Below are 16,025 nucleotides of genomic sequence, written 5' to 3'. Positions count from 1 at the left end.
CCTAACCCTCATTGAGAAAAAAATAAGATTTCATTTAAGAAAGAAGATGACTTCATGAAGAAAGCTTCAGATGAAGTCTTATCTTTTAAAGCAAGAAATGATGTGTGTCAAGAGCCTAAACTAAGCTAGAAATAAATAGGTGAAATGCTAAGCATGTAGCTTTAATTAGTTATGTAAACAGAATGAGAAAAACAAATGTACACTTATTAGCAAGTTTATCGGTAATGTACTAGGCATTTCGGTTTGCAGAACCATCATCAGGTATAAGACTGGTCAAATAGTGGATACACCATATTTATACATGCTTGAGTAAAATAAGGGCAAAAGACTTGATATCTCAAAACTTGAAATTGTACAGCTAAATGTAAATGTTCTGTTAAATGACCCAATTCGTAAAAACAACTCTCCTCTCCTCAGAATCCCGTTTCCACAGCAAACAGTGAAACTCCCTCTCTCCAACTGACTCCACTTCCGAGGATTTTCCCATTACGCACCACCCCCTACCCTCCACTCGTGCGTGTGCGTTGAATAACCTTTCCCTGATTATGTCCTTCTTGGAATTACTCATACCTCACCCCTCAACCTGCCTCTGTCTCTTCCACGTCCCCTTCCTGCCTAACCCTTCTGCATGCTTCCCTCCTCCCTACCGACAGGGCACGAGCTACCTGCCACCGTCCTCCCAATAATGACCACACGTGCTTATCCTCCCTCCCCCTCTTTTCACCTCTCCATTTCTTTGGTTTCTCTGTTGTCTTCTCCATCTTTCCCCTCTTTGTTCCCGCCTACCCTACTCCTCAATCTTTCCTCTCCCTTTCCTCATATGCACAGGTATAAATATCATGTATTAAATATTTCACATGCCTTGTACCTGAAGATGATTCTGTGAACCAAAACGCAAAGTACATTACCAATAAACTTGCAGAAAAGTTCACATTTGTTTTTCTCATAATGGCAAACTTCCACTACATCTTGCCTAAATCTGTTGAATGAACATGTGAACAGTCAAATAGTTGTAAAAAGTAAGTATTCGTAAATAACCCACAAAAATGTAGTTTATGATAAAAGCAATTAAGAGCAATGTAATCTTAGATTGGCATTTTGGGGGTACCATTAAAAGGGAACCCTACTTAAAAAAATAAATCTAAGCCTCACCGAAGGATAAGATTTTCAGGTCATCCAAGGTGCTCTTTGAACATTCCCAACCATTTCAAGTTAAGCGAAATATTAAATACTTCATCAAAGATATTGCTTCCAAAGCGACTACCACTCTTCTTCTCTCTGACATTGTCATTTACTTCCCAGCATGATTTCCAGAGGCAGAACTCACGAATGAGAAACACAGACCTCAAGACCATTAATCAACATTTTTCTGACTAAAATTATAGACATCATGATTCTTGTACAAATTTGATCATTCATGAATGACTTCAGAGTAAACATCTCTGGCCTCTGCTTCAGACTCTAGCGGTGGCAGAGGAAGCAAGGGAAGGGTATCCCAAACACCAAACTCTGAACCGAAGTAGAACCTCTTGTCATTAAATTTTAATTTGGGGAGGAGGAAAAAGTTTAGATGCCTTCGCTTAGCCAGACTTAATGATTAAAATGTCCACTTTTCAGACTATTAATGATTTTTAATTTAATTTACAGTTACCTTCCTCATGATATTGAAATTCTATTAAATTATCAATGCAAAAAAGTATCATTACCATAATTAATAGCTTTATGGTACCAGGAAACAAATATTTCATGAAGGAGAGTTGACAAGATTCAAATGCTTTAAATTTTGCATAATATAAGCTTTATTAACCTACCAACGGCATCACCCTGAAATCCTCTTAAGTAAATAATATCAGAAGGACTTTCACCATGCAGAAGTCCAGGTTGCTAGTGATAAATCTCATCCAAAGGTAGGGCTAGAAATTGAAAATCAAAGTTGCTTCCATCTGATTCAAAACTCTTCGATATTATTCTGGAGGTGGCAACGGCATTATTATTGAACACTTGTTGGGCATGCTTGAAACTATACCTGATTTTAGCACTTGACAGTAACATCAAAGTTTATCACCTTCCAAATAGTGATTACTACATCTATTTCAAGGGACCATCGGTAAAACTTGTGTTTAATGGAACAATAAATATCATTATTATTACCTTCAGAATCTTTCTAATTAACCAGCAGAGTTGCAAAAATTATTCAACCGGTGTAATGAATAAAACCGTTCATAATTGCCCCCAATCATGGCTGGCAAAGGTGTGAGTTAGCTGAAGTGTGCCTCCCCTTCTACAAATAGGAGAGGGGATGGCTGGCCATTGGTGGCAGGAGAATGTTCAAACATCAGGGCCATTACAGCTGAAAATGTACACCAAATTGATTGCAAAATAAAATTGACATTTTCAAGTTTAAACCTGAGTGTTAGACAGTGCAAAGTTGCCACTGGGGAAGCTTGTCGAGGGAGCAGGAATTCATGGCAGGCACATACTGAACATCTTGCATCACCACAGAGATAACCATTTAAGAGAATAAACAAAAATGTATTTGAAGAATTTTTAAAATTCGTAAAATGAAATGAAAATAAAGATGGCAATGCATGAATGGCGTAAATAATACCTTTAAAGAATATTTAAATAAATCCCATGAAATTATTTTGAAATAAAGTTCATGAACGAAGCTACTTTTAGTGGAGTGTCATCATAGGTTGTCTTTAAAAAATGAAAGATATTCCAAATTCTGGACCATTCCTTTGAGAAGCAACCAAGACTGAATCAGAGCCTGCATCATTTATGAATTTAATACATACAATTTTCTAAACTAAAATAATCTTCATTGATGGGGCACCTGTGAACAGGAAAAATAGTAATTACCTATGTGTAAGAATAAATAAGCTCTCAGGCTGTATGGGAGGTCAGGGAGATAAATACAAGTAGTGTTTGAGATCACTCCTATGCAAAATATGTGCACCACAGGCCTCAATAATAAATTATGCATATAAACTTAGTAGTTTCAGGAATAAATTACGTAAATGGCTTACAATAGTAACAGACATGATATTTTCTACAAAATTTATTCAAATGAATATTACAAATTTCATCTAAATAAGGCATCTTCTGGCAGCATTTAAGCAATCATCTCAATATGTAGAATATAAGCCAGAGAGGGAGGATGCAGGAAAGGGGTGGGGGAAGGCGGATACCATTTTATAACTTTTGGTAACGAATGCAGAACCTTAAGTTAGCATTTGCTGCTCTAAGCAATGTCCAAATCACGTTCAAGTGTTTGAGTGCTTTAAAAATGCTGATCATACATCTCTGCCCACCAAACATTTATTGGACAGTGCTCATAGCAACAAATTCCAACCTATAATTCTACACTCCTGGTCTTAAAGTTTAAAATTGGTTTCTGCCTCTTCCTCAACCCCCTCCTGCTTCTCTCAAACCACCCCTACTTCTCCTGCCCACGATTTCTTACATTCATATGATGGTTTCTGAGTGTAGCCTCATTCTACTGAAACCCAAAACATTTATATAAATAAGTGGTGTGGAAAGTGGCAAGTCTGTTTCTTCCATGGAAACACAATAAAGTGGAATTTTGCTCAATGAGCACCTTGCACAGTGAGCAAAAATATTTTTTTAAATGAGTCACACGATGAGTGAAGAGGAAAGTGGAATTCCCGGGATGATTGCATGCCTGCTACTTCAGTTTGTGTTTGGCACTTGTTCCGCTAGCATTTTAGTGTCACTAGTGATAACACATTTTCCCATACTTGTGTTCACTTACGTGTGACATGCTGTTTGTGATTTTTTTATGGAAAGTTTAATAATAGGTGGCTAACGTACTGGCTCTTCACCAAAAGGGCCCAGGTTCGAATCCTGGAAATTACAGATATTTTTCAGGAGTAACCTGATCCCTACTTAAGGTGCTTTGTGGAGAGTACTTGTGATACGTCACAGTGGGCAGGCCTTTTCTGCAGATCGACATATGCACTAAGGGATGGCCATATCATGAAAAGGCACTCTTTAAGGATAAGATATCTATTAAGTATGTCATTATGAGATAAGCGAGTTCTTTGCATCTACACTTTGTCCTATCTTTTTTGCTTGATATGATCTCCCTATCTATTTTCTCTGGAACCATTCCTGTATGATTCTTTCTTTTTGTTTTTTCATAACAGTTCATCTACATCAATACTCTACGAGCCACCAAAAAGGTGTGTGGCAGGGGGTGCAGCAACAGGAGGAAAGGGTAAGGGATGAAGGGGTTAGGGTTTTCAAATGGAAGGGGAAAGGTGGGGGAACCTGCAAAAAATATATATAAATATACTATTATAACCCTGCGCAGTCGCTACCTTGTACGTTAATACTTATTATGTCGAGCCTACTAGTGGGGGATTTCGATTACAAGCATTCTGGTCTCTTATTGTTCTTGGAAAAAATGACCATTTAAAGCCGTCAGTCTTGCAGTCTATCTCTGTAATCTTACATTCATTATCCCTCCGCCCGTAATACGTTGGGGTTCGTATTATGTTCTTGATGCCATCGGAAAAGGACTCATCTTTAAATGTTTTTAATAAGTTTAATCTAAATTGTAGCCGTCGCTGTTTAAGGGAATCCCAGCCTAAATTATCTAGCAAAGTAGTTACGCTACTGCATTGGTCATGACAATTTTTGACAAATCCAGCCCCCCTCCGCTGAACTCGATCCAATTCCGAAATCAAATTTATCTCTGGAGGATCCCATATACTGGCAGCATACTCTAGGTGGGGCCTGACTAGGGCAAGAAAACATCGTTCCTTCACTTTTTCGTCACATTTACCCAGCACTCTTTTTACAAATTCCAATTTTTTATTAGCACGACCGCATATTTCTCGTACGTGCTTTCCCCAGGACAGATCGTGAGTCATTGTTACACCCAAGTATTTAAAGGAATCTACCCTCGCGATTTCTGTTTGTTTCACTTTGTAACCAAATGGGGGGGTGTTACTCTTTTCCCAAAAATGTATTACTATGCATTTTTTCAAATTTAATCCCAAATGCCATGTATCGTACCAAGTCTGGATTGCATTTAGGTCATTAGCTAACGTGACTCTGTCATCGCAACTTCGAATGTCCCCATAAATCAATGCATCGTCAGCAAAAAGACGGAGCCTGCTATTAACCACGGCGCTGAGGTCATTTATGTAAATAAGAAACAAGAGGGGGCCTATGACACTTCCCTGTGGTACACCCGACGTGACCTTAACAGTATTGGATGATACACCATCCAGGACGACTGTTTGAACGCGATTTATTAAAAATTGTCTATTTCAGCATATAACACTCCCGTGTATTCCATAAGTTTCCAACTTCACGAGTAACTTGCAATGAGGGACTTTATCAAAAGCTTTTTTAAAATCTAGGAATATCGCATCAACTGGAATATTACTTTCACCGGAATGCATTATATCATGAACAAAGAGTGCGAGTTGATTTTCGCAGGATATACCTTTACGGACCCCGTGTTGGTTATTAATCAATAAATCTTGGCTATCGAGGTACCTCATTATTGAACTAACAATGATGTGCTCAAGAATCTTACAGGACATGGAGGTGAGCAATATTGGCCTATAATTACTGGGGTCCTCCCGGTCTCCGTTTTTAAATATGGGTGTCACAGAAGCTATCTTCCAGCCGCTTGGCACGCATTCTTCTGCTAATGATTTCTTAAATATTATTTCAAGATAAGGGGCAATATCAGACGATAGTTCTTTATACACGCGAGCCGGTATCTCATCACGTCCCGGAGATTTGTTGGGGTCGATGATTTTAAGGAGTAACTCTATTCCGCGGGTGGAAAAGTTGATTGCTTGCATTGGCTGTAGAAATGTTTTTGGAAGGTTCTCTGGTATATTCTGGGAGCATTTGTTGAAAAGACTGTAAGAATTAGTGTGATATGTTGGTTTTATCTAAACTACTAAATGAGTTTACGGTGGACTTTTTTCCCCTGCACTTCCCTGATGTAGGACCAAAGCACCTTTGGGTTATCGTTTGAATGTTCACCTAATTTTTTTCCTTTTGAATTCCTCTAGCGCCTTCCGGAAGGCCTTCTTGGCAGTGGACCTAGATGCTTTGTAATTCTGTATGGTTTAGTTGATTTTATCAGGGGAGGAATCGTTAACCGCGTTTTTCATTCTGGCATGGCACGCCCTTTGCCGTCTTAGTGATTTCCGAACTTCAGAGTTGTACCAACGGGGTTCCTTATTCTCTCTTATATATTTTCTAGGCATGAATCTCTGTCTTGCTGAACGTGTTATCACAAGAGAATTATTCCAGGTATCCTTGACACTCCTGGTTTTGCTTAATTCGTCAAATCTAAGAAAGAAACAGTTTAACTCACATTTTAAACCATCATAGTCAGCTTTATTGAATAAATAAATTTTTATCTAATGTTTGTTAACTTTTTCCATGCTTAGGGAAAATTTAGCGTTTACAGCCCTGTGATCACTGATTCCATCAATAACTCCTACATTTAAGACCTTTTCGGGTATATTAGTAGCTAATAGCTCAAGTATGTTCTTTCCCCTTGTTGGTGAAGTGACTAATTGATGAAGGGAATTTGAGGGGAATGTCAATAAGAGGGACTCACATAAATCCTTGTATTTGCCTTCATTTATCAAACTGTAGGAATCCCAATCTACTGTGGGAACATTAAAATCGCCACCGATTATTAGTCTATGCTCATTGCTGTAGGATGTAAAGCTTTTTATCTGCCTTTCTAGATCTAGTATTGAGTTAACGCCAGCATGGGGTGGTCTATAATACGCACAGACATGTAGGCAGTTGCGAGGACAAAAGGCCTCCTTACCGTCTATAGTCACAGTTGTTAGATTTCTTTCTTGAGAAAGAGAAGTAAAAAACCTTGTATATAACCCCCCGTAATGGATTCCAAGAGGGATATGCTTTTTTTGAGTGACAATAATGGAGAGAATAAAGTAGAACACCTGGACTGAGATGGAGAAGTGAGTATTGGATGTGATAGTGCAAGTTCAAGTGAGGAGTTTTGGTCGGGAGGCACTTTGTTGAAAAGAAATGGCCGACTAGGAAGAAGTCCAGGCCTCAAAAGAAGATGTCAGTTGTGCTGCGCACAAAGTAAAAGGAGGAATATAGTGTACTAGTGCCCCGACTGTATGGCAGGCCAATATATAGAGAATTGTTTCAAATTATATCACACAAAACTAAACTTTTAGCAAGGAGGTTCGAAACTTAAAGGCAAATAAAGAAGTGAAAATATAAAACATAACGTAGGTAAAATTTTTACTAAAAAGGATAAGCAATTTAACAAAAGGTAAACTTTTTTTTAAATTTTAGAATAATTCTTTAAAAAGATATAAATTATTTTCAATACTGCTGCAACAGGGAGAGATTTTAGAAAAATTAAATACCACGAGTGGGGCCCAATCATTTAAATACCAATACCGGCTTGAGGGGTTAAACTGCGGGCCCCGTGGCACCTTTCGATAAGAGTAGGTTAATGCCAATGCCGGGTTTCTCTCAATCCTTCCTCCATTCCCATCCACCCCTAATGGTGCAAATCCCCTTCAGCTGTCAGTCGCCTCCCCTAAATACTACTACTACTCAGATGCAAGCTCCATTGATTTCCCACGGCAATATCCATAGTGGGAGGGGTTAATGAATTTTGGCTCTCAAACTGCTCCAGAATTTGAGTAGAGGTAACGGTTTCAATATTTTTTCAATCAGAGATAAAACAGTGATGGGCTGTCAGAAAGAGTGCATCACCTTTTTTAAACACGGGAATAACTTTTGATAGTTTAAACGATTCTGGGAAGTTCCCAAAACAAGAGCATTTATTATTATGGAGATACAATGGGCAATTAAGTGTCATTATTCTACCAGTATCTAGGGAAGAGGTATCCTGGGACCATGGCAGGAGACAGCTAGCACAAATAAAACCGCATTATTTCTAATTTAATCAGATCATAATACAGAGGTTTTATGAACCAATCATACTATGAATTCATTTATTTTTTTAAGTAAAATATAGTTAACATAATTAAGGAAGGCTACAATATAAATTTAAAATATCTGCCTTAATCCCATGAAAAATCTTATATTCATTACATTTCACACACCAGCATGTATACAGGATGGGCACCACAATGCATTGATAAATGTTCATTGAAAAAATGTGCATTATGTACAGAAAATAACAAGATGCCAATTAAACAAATCTAAGCCCCACTACATTGCCCCCACCATGCTCATTGTTATGAAATTTGATCGTAGGCATGCCTCCAACAGATTTGCTCGCAATGAATTTATCCCAAAAGAGAAATGAAGGAGGAAATAACCAGAAGGGCCCTAGAAGTAGAAATATGACGAGATTGCATGGCATGCAATACATTAACTAGATGATATTTTTAAATGCCAGACAGCCTGAAATGAGAAAACTATTAAAACACCAACAAACCACAAGACTTTCAATGCAGTTTAAACGTAAAAACTATTTTCTTATTTCAAGATGTCAAATATGCACTAGGGATCAACATGTTCACTAGACATAGTTGTTTAAGAGTGTCAAAGGTTAGCCAATTGTTCAATTCAATTACGAATATCAGTTGAAAATGAATAACAACACGAAACAAGAGAGGGCAGGAGAAGGAAAGAGAAGAAGTTGCTTTGTGATGGTCTGCAGTAATGTCACCAAATATTTCATATGCTAACATTTGAACACATATCATTTTAATAAGTTTCACCACAAAATAACAATGGTTAAGACCACTAACATATCATTGTCATACCATTGAGAAAGCTTCAACTAAAACCAATGCAACTTACCGATTTCCGATCAGGACTGCGTAGTGATGAATGGCCTGGTTCTGCAGCACTGTTCCACACAGAAGGAATAAACTCCATTACACTTCCTGAGCTGTCACTAGCACCATCGTCTTTCTCTCCATCACACGCCTCCTCCTCATCTTCCTCTTCAATTACAGCCATAGGGAAATCAGAAAGACTCTCATAGACCTAAAAAATACATAGCGCTAGTATTAAGATAAAACGACATACACGATACACAATTCGTCAAAAATTGAAACAGCAAATAGAAGTAAATTATGAACAGAAGGCCACGTGAAATCATCACACAATTAAGGAAAGGATGAGTGAAAGTAACCGCAGTTCACTCCAAATCAGCTACTTTATCAGATATGCACAGATATTAATATTTACTAACAGTGCCAAACATTGCAATATTCATATTTTTGGCAACGGATCCTCTTGGCTAAATATCAAACAAGGCACTCGGATGTAAACAAGCCCTATCTCTCTCTCTCATGGGATCGTGGTCTGATGATGTTGCAGGGATTTATTTCAAAGGGCACCTGAGGAGAGAGCCAAGAGAGGGTGGGGAATCCAAAGGGAAGCAAACGGCAGTGGTGGAGGAAGGAGGTGGGTGAGGAGTGGGGAAGGCGGGCAATGTTAAGGCTCGGCAAAGTTGGGAAGGGATTAGAGAAACCATGAAGGCATGCATGGCATTATCTAAAGTAGGGCTTGTGGGAAGTAAATTGGAATTAATCTTGAAAGTCACGGAATGAATACTGTTTCTCCAGGAAAAAATATTCCAATCATGCCAGGATAGTTTTATGATGAGGTGGTGGGACTGAAACTGGGTCACCTGTTTTGTCAAATTAATTGACTGGAAACCATTCACATGAAAGATCATCATCAACTACCCAGAGGAGGAGGCAATGGGAGCATGCTCGCATTCCCTTACCCTCTACTCACTATTAAACCTTCTCATTTATAATACCACTCACTTGATCGGTTTAGGTTTATGAATTTACTTATCAATGGCACATATAAAAAAGATTATACGTTAAGACTATGAGCTATCACTTGGAACAAATTTAGCGAAAGTCCTCATTAATCCAAAATATAGAATTACATAAGACTGTAAATCAAAGTAGTTCTTGGATATAAAATATCAAAGTGATGAATTCCAATAAATTCAAATTAACTACCTATGACTCTGATTAGGGTTAATTATTTTTTAAGAATATTCAATTTTAATTGCAAAATTGTTTTGCCATTAGTGTTTGCTCATGGTCATTTTGTATGCTTTGTACAACACATCACATAAAAAGTTATTTTGAAAAGAGTATTGATTACTTCAACATGTCTTGGAAGACACAAAAAAGCAGGCAGCCTATGGCTCATCTAGAAGCAAAGACAATTTCTTACCCGGGACACAGATTCCAAGGCAGGTCCGTCTACAGCTTGCGGAATATCCCTTTCACCCTCCTAAGTCCAGAAAACACCATATTCCCCAACACACCACATCATCAGCCAATCACCAAGTAATGACAGAACAGACAGAAATTGAAAGATGTAGTAGCAGGCACAAATGAAAGAAGACACCCACAAAATCCCACTTCCTTGGACACTTCACAAAGACAACACACACGGGTAAACTTTCACAGGATCTCCTTTGGGTCAAAGTCTTCCACTTCAGGTAATCTTTCGATGACCTACTCAAAACCAGCGTGCCAAGGCCCTTCGGTGACACTCTCTGCTTTTCACTCGGAAGCCCTTGAGACAATGGCTGAATGAATCACTGAAACATTGACTGAAGAGGAAGAGATGACCCTAGGTAAAGCTAGACAAGGCTTTCCTGAGAAGGCACACAGGAAAAGTACCAGATCCTATTACACATTTTTGCCATTTATTAAGGATACAAGATATTATGAAGCATGGATTTCTACAGCTGCATTGGTGTTGGTGCAAGGGCTCATGAACTAATGAGGCCAAAGGGCAATGATTCAACAAAGACCTCAAAAGCTGAAGCATGGAGTTTGTAATGATACTGTCTCTCATCTTGGCAAGGAAAAAGCAATTGATGAACTCCACAACGATCAGTGAATTTCCAATCATTTATTCAGCAAAGCAGGACAGTGACTTTGGCAATACACAGGGTACGGCAGTTAAATCTGGGCAAATGAAACTTTTGTTTAAAAGCAAATTTATTAAAAAAATACAAATGAAAATGAAAATCCTTTTACCAAGAAGTATTGGTATCTATCAAGAGTGACATTACTCAATGTAATTACCCCCTTCAGCTGCAATGACGACCTACAATCTTGTCCTGAATCGATCGCACGCACTAATTAAAACAGTGCTGTCCACATTCGCAAAAGATGCTAAGATAGCTTTGAGCAGAGATGCGACATTAGGGTTCCTTGTCTTATTATTGGTGACTCTTTCGACTACGCGCCAAACATACATAATAGTCGATGGGGTTCAAGTCCGGGCTATTCGGGGGCCAGAACTCCTTTGACCAGAACGTGTCAATGTTATCTGAGAGCCAGTTTTGGACTAAATGACTCGTATATGAGCTGGTACACCGTCCTTCCATTGAAAGACATATTGCCTCCCCGAGGCCACAGTTAACAACCACCGTTTCAAGACATTCTTCAAAATTTGCATAATTCCTCCGAAATCAGTGCCCGAGCGTTTCCTTGAATGAGGTTTCCTTGCCGGGATAGCAAAACCTTCCCCACACTACTCCGAAGCATTATACTTGGCCAAAATATCATAAACAGTTGATCTGGGGTACCCGAAGAATCAAATTATTTCAAAATATAACGCCCAGCGCGATAACACTTTTGATAATAGTGGTTCTTCAATTCTACTCCACACTTGTACATAACATCTCATCCAGTTTGAGGCTATGACTATTTACTAGATGCCTATAGATTTCAAGGACGCCCATTGCGACCTCCAGTGGAACTATGATATGGCGGGAAATTCAAATTGAAATTTGTCTGGATCTAAGCACCGCACCCTGTATACGTAGAATTAACTTCATTCAAATTTACAGATATTAGAGTAATACAAGGGGGGGAGGAAAATAAACATATTACTAGTACTACTACATATTACTTGCTACACATGTAGAATTAACTTAATTAAAATATACAGATATTAGAGTAATGTGAGGGGAAAAAAGACACATAATACTGTAGTACCACTATGTGTATATTACTAATTACACATGTAGAATTTACTAAATTAAAATATACAGATATTAGAGTAATGTGAGGGGAAAAGTGACACATATCACTAGTACAAAGGACTATTAATGAGTTCATTAAACATTACTGCATGTGTTTTACCTCCAAGTGAAAGTAAAAAGAAAACTTCCTGAAAGCTGTCCACACAGCCCAAGTTCATCCATTATATTTATGATGTACCAAATCATCACGGGCCTTCAATCCAAGGATAGGTTTGTAGCATACATACAAACTATCCCTTTTCTTACAAATCTCTAACGTCCCTCTTAGATTCATGCACTGACTTTTCCATATCTTGCTTCTCGTAGTTCATTCTGGGCCTTCCTCTGCCATTTCCTCCCTTCAATGGCTCCTCCAACTATGACCTTCAGCAAACTAATGTGCTTCAGGTTATGTCCAATCAGTACAACACTCTTCTTCTCATGAGCCTCTTCCACAGGGTCAGGACACTCTTCACCAACTCTTCCGAGTGCTTCTTCATGTGTTAGTCTCTATACCATTTTCCTTTGAACTTTCTTCTCTGGCATCAAATTTCCATGGTCTCCGATCATCTCTTTTCCCAAATGCTGCTATTATCCAAATCTCAAGTCCATAGAAAAAGAAACTCCATAGCTAAGTTTTAATCCATTACTTCTTCATGCCTATGTCTTTGCCATTAGTAATTATGAGTTCCAGCTCGAGTTCTTCCAGACTGAAAATCTTCTGGGTCATTCCTCTTCCGCTTACTATATCCCCCTTGCTTCCTCAATCACTAGCAATTCTGCTGCACAATCCTCTTACACAAACAAAGAATGGCGAAAAGGTTTTCCCTTTATCAGTTTTGCATCTAAGTGAGTAAAAGAGATAATGTTACCTGAATTTTCAGTTATGACGGTGAAAAAAGTGTCATCTGGGATGAATGTGGAGTTAAAGACTGTTGGAGAGAGTATTTTAAAACAATTGAACTACTCATAGATGACACATTATGAAAGTAATGCGCAGGATTCCATTATGACGCGACTATCCATGGGAGTGCAGTAGAACTGGTCGGGAAATGTGGTGGGGGGTCTGCCCTTCCAACACAGCCGGTCGCCAGTTTATTCCGAGCAATCTGAGCAGAAAGACATGCCTCTGCGTGAGTGAAAGTGTATTTTTCCACTTGGTAGCATGGCTTGATGAGGCACCACACGTCCTTAATCTTGACTAACTTCCTGGCCCGGAGCAACACTTCGGTGATCCCCCAGCCCCCATACAGTCCCGACTTGGCTCCGTGCCACCTTTTTTTGTTTCCCTGACTGAAGAGAGACAGCTGAAAGGAAAGCATTGGAAGACTACGTGGAAAACATCCAAAAGCATGTAAAAACGTTCCTGAGAGAGACATTCCCTTTGAGAGGAGTTTCAGGGTGCCTTCAGGGGCGTGGCAGACACGTCTCTGCAAGTGTATTATTGATGCAGAGGGAGAGTATTTTGAAGAATTTTAACCTTTTGCACTTGGATGTCAAGTGTGACTCGACACGGTTAGCAACGGCAGCAGCTCGCATGTCGAGCCACACTCGACACGGAGTTTCACCACGATGGGAATTGGGATTTTTGTCTATTTTGCCAATAACTTTCCTTGTAATCATCTGCATGAAAGGAAAAGGAAAGTTAAAAGCTCAATTAATAGCATGGCTTGTTTTATAAATGAATAGTATCGACCCATGATGTCGTCGTCGACATAAATGCCGTCTCCCAAAGGATGCCACCACCTACGCAGATGTTTTTTGTAATCTATTTACTGTGTTGTAAGTTCTTTTTCATTTGCATTGTTTGCCCTTCATTACTTGGAAGTCAGCTAAATGTAAAGCAATGTCTTTTATAGATTATCGGTGCCTGAAAAAAGATCGCCAGAATGTAAAGTTACCTCAGTCAGCTGATCCTTAGTTCATTGCTTTCTAGTTTTGAGTCTTTCGTTTCCTTTTCTTCCTAGTGTCCGCTGTCTCATCAAACATTCTGCCTGCTCTTTTCCTATCTATTGCATAGTCAGGAATCTTGAGTAGGAGGGTCCAAGATATGATCTATTATATTCATAGTAAAACACGAACCTTAGGCCTTTTCCTGGAATCGTGCTTTTTTGAGGTTGCATCATCCTCCTGTGGTAAAAAAAACCTTCCTTATCTTAGTCTCCGAGGTTTACTTACGTTTCTAGAAGCATAACTAGGTGTTTTCCCTAATGACAGAGGGTTCTCTTACAACAGATGCTTTCCCTTTGGACGAATGCTTTGCCAGCTAGTAGTTGCTCATTCTGAACGATTTTCCCCTCCTCACGATGGATAAGTATTCCAAGGAATTAGAAAGCAGCTGTTTCATGAGGAAAACTCTAAAATGGTGGCGTAAATTGTTTTTCTGGGGGCTTGAGGTCAGTGTTGTAAATTCATTTATATTGTATTAAGAATGCCACCAAAGAAAAAATGAAAAACCGATCTCACATGTGAAATTTGTTAGGAAACTAGTACACAATCTCTTTAGAGAATTCCGAGATGGTACACAAACGTCCAGGGTTAGATTACCATCCACAAACATAGAGCAACGTTTAGATGGAAAACTCCACATAATCACACCTCACCCTAACAAAAAACATAAAGATTGTGCAGTTTGCTCTGACCGAAAAATCAAAGGAGGAAGAAGAGAGACGATATATATCTGTGAGACATGTGAATGTAAACCAGGTCTTCATGTTGGTGAATACTTACAAAAATATCATACCATGAAAAATTATAGAGTTTAAATTATGGTTTATCAATAAAGCTATCAATAATTATGTCAAAAAATCCAAATAAATAAGTTTGTATGAAAAGAAACTCCAGTTTTTCATTCTAGTGCCACGCTTAGTAAATTTGGGGTATTTAAAAAAATGAATCCCGAGTAGACTAAGGCAATCGAGAAAAAAGCACCCGAGGGCAAAGGGTCAAAATTTTGTACAAGCACTATCAACTGATCTATTCTTCCCAGAAAATGCGCATTACTTTTATAGTGGACCATGTATGTTGAGAATTTGAAGTTAACTAAGTGTTGTGGCGTTCAAAGCAAGCCAAATGTCCTGGATGGTGAAAATAAATGCCAGGAATTTGAACTGGGTGTAAAAGAGGTTTAAACAGCATTGAGAATTTAAAATAATCGAAAAGCTGCAGATGTAGATAATTTACCCAGTGAACTCTTACCACTTAACAAATGTTTGCAAACTTGGGTTAGCAGTCATTTAGAAGAATATAATAATTTGTATTTAGTATAAAAAAACATAACAGCCATGCTGAATGTAAGAATTAGGGCCAAATGTTTGGTGAAGTAGTAATGGAAAAGCCAGAGAAGAAAACTTGGACAATATCTGAGAAGTGCTGTGTTATTTAGAGTCTGGTAGAGGAATCGGATCATTTGTTCGCACTTCAGAATACCTCCCATATATTTCCTGGACCGCAAGATGCACCTTTTTTTACTCTAAAATGTGCTCTAGAATCAGTCAGCATCAAATGATGGCCAGTCCATGGCCCCTCCATCCGCAGGGGGCATATGCAGTAAATTTTTTCATTGAATTTCATAAAATTGTCATTAATGAAATTTTAATTAACACAAAAGAAAAACATAATATAACCCAAAAGAATCCCATTCCATTACAGTTAATTAAGCTCCACAAGAGTGATGAACCCATAAAGCCTGTGATATCTAGCATGTTTTCACCAACACAAATTTGCATCCCAATTAAATGTCGTTATAACGGAATACAGAATTTTTTTCCCAAAATATGGCACCAAAAACTCACTTGAGTAATAGACAAACTCTATGATTTAATCTTCCCATCCAATGCTAAACTAATCTCCTTTGATGTAAGGTATTTTACCACTAGTGCTCCAATTAAAGAAGTTTCATATAATCATTACCAAGTCACTCCAAAAGAGGAATGTCAACCCTACAATAGTGAATGAAATTCTTAATCTCACTCAACTTTAC

The 16,025-nt window shown here is 38.5% G+C and overlaps 1 protein-coding gene across 1 annotated transcript in view; it reads right to left on the bottom strand.

The window, feature by feature from the left end:
• Window positions 1-8,829: 8,829 nt before the first annotated feature.
• LOC139685930 (uncharacterized) overlaps window positions 8,830-16,025 on the bottom strand; it is a gene marked incomplete at both ends in the record, with an annotated part of 20,940 nt that continues 13,744 nt past the window's right edge. The window contains 2 exons of the mRNA XM_071583066.1: window positions 8,830-9,018; window positions 10,234-10,293. Of these exons, the coding sequence (XP_071439167.1) occupies window positions 8,830-9,018; window positions 10,234-10,293 (249 nt within the window). The remainder of the gene's footprint in view (window positions 9,019-10,233; window positions 10,294-16,025) is intronic.

This window comes from Hetaerina americana, unplaced genomic scaffold, assembly GCF_022747635.1.
Source record: "Hetaerina americana unplaced genomic scaffold, ioHetAmer1.1.p SCAF_1202, whole genome shotgun sequence".
Taxonomy (NCBI): Eukaryota; Metazoa; Arthropoda; class Insecta; order Odonata; family Calopterygidae; genus Hetaerina; species Hetaerina americana.
The sequence above is the reverse complement of the archived record's forward strand: the minus strand, read 5'-3'. Positions and strand labels throughout refer to the sequence as shown.